Below are 3,636 nucleotides of genomic sequence, written 5' to 3' on the forward strand. Positions count from 1 at the left end.
TCTCCCTCTCCTTTTTTTTTTTTTTTTTTTTTCTTTTTTTTTTTTTTTCCTTCTTTTCCTTTTCTAAAAATACTTGACAGCGATTGAAAGGTCCCTTTAATCGAGGCCACAGAGCCCTTATTAAGGGCACGGGTCGGGGTGCTGGGCCGTGCCCAGCATAACGGCTTCATTAAATCCTGCGAAAACTAATATTTATGGAATCAAATTTATGGAGGCCAAGGCCGAACTTGTGGCCTTTAATGTGTGCCGAGAGCTCAAATCCAGCCGGCTCCAGGGAGGAGGGGGTGGGGACAGGGAAGGAGACCCCAGCGGGACAGGATGGGACAATGAGTGGTGACACTCCCCGGAGCAGGCGGCAACCTGGGCCAGGGAGGCACCAGTGGCCTGATGCTGGAGCCTTGGTGGCTGGGGTCCCTGCGGTGGCCTGGGGAGCATTGGCAGAGATCTTTTTCCCACTGATGTCTTCACTTTCCTGCTGTTATCCACCTCCCATCCATGCTCCTGCAGCCCCACCTGTGGGGCAGGGTGAGTGGAGAAGGACCTGTGCCTGCAGCATGTCTTTATTCCCAGCCCGTGCCCATCGGGGTGCTCATCTGCCCCTTGGGCACAGACCCACAGGGCTCCCTGCAGGGACGAACTCTGACGGGGGACCAGGTTCTTCAGCAACACCCCTGCAGCACCCCTGGAGCTGAGGCTAAGGGAGAAGCACAGTGACAGCCAGGGTACAGCTGGTAGCTGGGACAAGCAAGAGGTACAGGTGCTGGTTTGCACTGCCTGCTCCCCTATAGAGTCCACCAGCCACTGGCACAGCCAGGATGGGAATGTGTCATCCCCCATGTGATGTTCCCCCAGCCCTGATGGAGACAGATGAGCCAAATGCCCTTGCTGGAGTGATAAGCCCTCCTCCTGCAGGTGCCACCTTGCACAGCGCACAGCATGAACTCCAAGACCCAGCAGAGAGCTGGGGGACTTGGGTTGGAACAGAGCAGCTCCCAGGTCAGAAGATGGAGCCCACATGGGTGGCGCAGAGGTTGCATCAGGGGACAACCTGGTGACAGAAGACACATAAAACATAAAGCTGCTAAGCTGGTGCCCTGGTCCTATCCAGCCCATAGCAGAACCCTCCCTGGGGGCAAGTGCCCTGCAGGCAGACCCAAAACTGCCAGGGTAAGAAGCTGGCAGATGGGGGAAGGTAGGATATGTAGCTATGGCTGTCAACACAAGCTCCCCATCCCATGGCTTCCCCTTCTCACCATCCACCTTGCCCTACATGCTGCTCCCTTGGAGAGGAAATATAAAAAGCAACCAGATGCTCTGACCCTGGGACTGGCCAGCCATGGACCAGCAAAGGCCCTTTCATTCCCCTTCTATAGATACAGGGACTGCTCCAGATATTTTTGTTACCCCCTTGCCTCCCAGGAGAGCAAGCAGCCAGCCCAACCCTGAGGAGCAGGCAGGAGCATGGGTCCCTGCCCCAGGAGGGCAGCACTGTGGGCTGCAGCTACTCTGCCTGCTACTTCAGGAGCCAACTTGGGCAACGGAGTGGGGTCCCAGCCCCAGAGGAAGCATGCAGAGACATTGGTTAGAAGAGGAGAGCAGGGATTAAATAATGGATGGATGGATGGATGGATGGATGGATGGATGGATGGATGGATGGATGGATGCACAGGGTGTGGAAGGGCAGAGGTGAGGCTTTGTGTCCAGGGTGCATCTGTAACATGCTCCAGGGTTGCTCCCAGGCCTGGGAGCTTTCACTGTGGTAGTGGCTTGGTTGTCCCCTGTTCCTTGAAGGCCAGAGGATGGACTAATCCACTATCACTTGCCTGCTAACCCTGAGGAAGATGCCTGCATGTGGAGGGTGACCCCTGGCACAGCTAGGCTGCCTTTATCAACCTGCTACTACAAGGGCTTCAGGCACCAGCACATGATGCGTCCCTGGCATGGGACAAGGAGCACTTGGGCTCCAGGCTCTCTAGCACATTGTGCCCTCAGGATCTGGGGTTCCCCTCTTGCACACCCCAACCCACATGCTGCTGCTCAGGATGAGGCACAGCATAGGCTGGGAGGTGCCATACTGCCCCATGGTAATGCTGTTATCTCATCACTGTCCAGAGCCATTACCAAGCCCCTAGAACAGTGGGATGGGCCTGAGGGCAACCTAGCAGTGCTGGGGGCAGCACCCCTGCCTGGACACTGCAGGCCCATGAGGTACAGAGCAGGACTAGAGGAAGCTGATCCAGACACGGCCCTTTATTGCAAACACACATGAGAGCGGCCAAACCCCATAGCCCTGCTGGAGTCCCTGTTGTCCTGCACCCACCTGGCAGAATCCCTCCCATGCCCTCCAGGTCCCACGCTAGCTCCATCATGGGGCGGCCTGGGCAAGCTCTACACCAGGGAAGAGGCAGAAAAGAGGTTCCTGAGCCACTATTCAAGATGCCCCATCACCCCAGCTGGAGTCACTTCTGGAGGAAACCATGTCCAGTCCAGGGTGTACCAGAGATGCAGATGGGGAGGCAGAGAATGAACAAGTGCTCTGTACTGCTTCTTTTGGATGTCAGAGGAGCAGAGACCCTTGGGGTAGTGTCCTTTCAGCTGAAGAGCCCCTTTGCCTTCTTCGGCTTGGCCTTGGCCACAGGCAGCCGGGGCTTCTGAGCAGGGGAGGAGACGGGCTGGAATTAAAGAGAAGGCAGTGTCAGTCCTCCCCAGGGCGCATGCAGGACACACGTGTGTGTGTGCAAGCAGTGACAGCCCCCACCCCCACGGTGGTGTGCAAACCACACACACGTGTGGGCTAGGAACTGAGCTGAGATGCTCCCCCCCAGTCCATCCATGTTGGATGTGAGAAGGGAGGTGCAGGTCCTGTCCTGCCATTGGCATGGAGAAGCTGTTCTTAGAGCTGCACTCACCATGGTTCCCTCGATGGAAGATGTTCTTTCATCTTCCTGGGATGGAGACAGCAGACAGGAGTGTCCTGTGGTTTCTGCAGTGGGTGCTGGGCCCTCAGTGTCCTCTGGTACCAGCAGAAAGAGATGCAATTTAGGATTGAGTGGAGGGAGCAAAGGGCATCGCACAAACCCACACCAGGAATGGCACCTGGAGGGGGGAGCTCTGCCCATAGTGGGGAAGCAAACAGGGAGACTGTTTCATGAGGTCAGCTGCCCCAGGACCCCACTCTGCTTCCCCCAGGATTGGGGCTTAGCTGCAGGGAGACCAGGTGCTTCAGCCTCTCCCCATCCCATGGCCATGGAGCTCCTCACCTGAGTGCTGCCGTTTCCGAACCTGCTTGGCCTCCTGCTGTGTCACTGCCACGTAGAGTTGCTGCAGAGCAGAGGTGAACTTCTGCCCTTCTCCTGCCCCAAACACCTGGGGCAGGGTCTGCAGGAGAGAGCAGAAGCACCATCACCCTGCTGGTAAATCACCTGCCAGGAGCCAGTTCCTGCCAGGATGCCCTGCCACGGTTCTGCAGTGGGGCAGAGAAGGTTATGTACAACCCTCTGCCCATCGGGCTCCATCTGCCTCTCCCCAGGGACTATGTCATGGCTTGCAGGGACATCCAGCTCAGGTGCAGCTCCCCAGGATGTGGCTGCTCCCCAGCCCTGCACACACACAAATGCACACACACACACACACACA

The 3,636-nt window shown here is 57.2% G+C and overlaps 1 protein-coding gene across 1 annotated transcript in view; it reads right to left on the reverse strand.

Moving 5' to 3' along the window:
• Positions 1 to 2,591: 2,591 nt before the first annotated feature.
• The window catches only part of NHEJ1 (nonhomologous end-joining factor 1), a 47,580-nt gene continuing 46,535 nt past the window's right edge, over positions 2,592 to 3,636 (reverse strand). The window contains exons 5-7 of the mRNA XM_009996071.1: positions 3,261 to 3,378; positions 2,910 to 3,013; positions 2,592 to 2,672 (exon numbers count right to left, since the gene is read on the reverse strand). Coding sequence (XP_009994373.1) covers positions 2,592 to 2,672; positions 2,910 to 3,013; positions 3,261 to 3,378 — 303 coding nt within the window. The remainder of the gene's footprint in view (positions 2,673 to 2,909; positions 3,014 to 3,260; positions 3,379 to 3,636) is intronic.

Source organism: Chaetura pelagica, unplaced genomic scaffold (genome assembly GCF_000747805.2).
Source record: "Chaetura pelagica isolate M959 unplaced genomic scaffold, ChaPel_1.0 scaffold3, whole genome shotgun sequence".
Lineage (NCBI taxonomy): Eukaryota > Metazoa > Chordata > Aves > Apodiformes > Apodidae > Chaetura > Chaetura pelagica.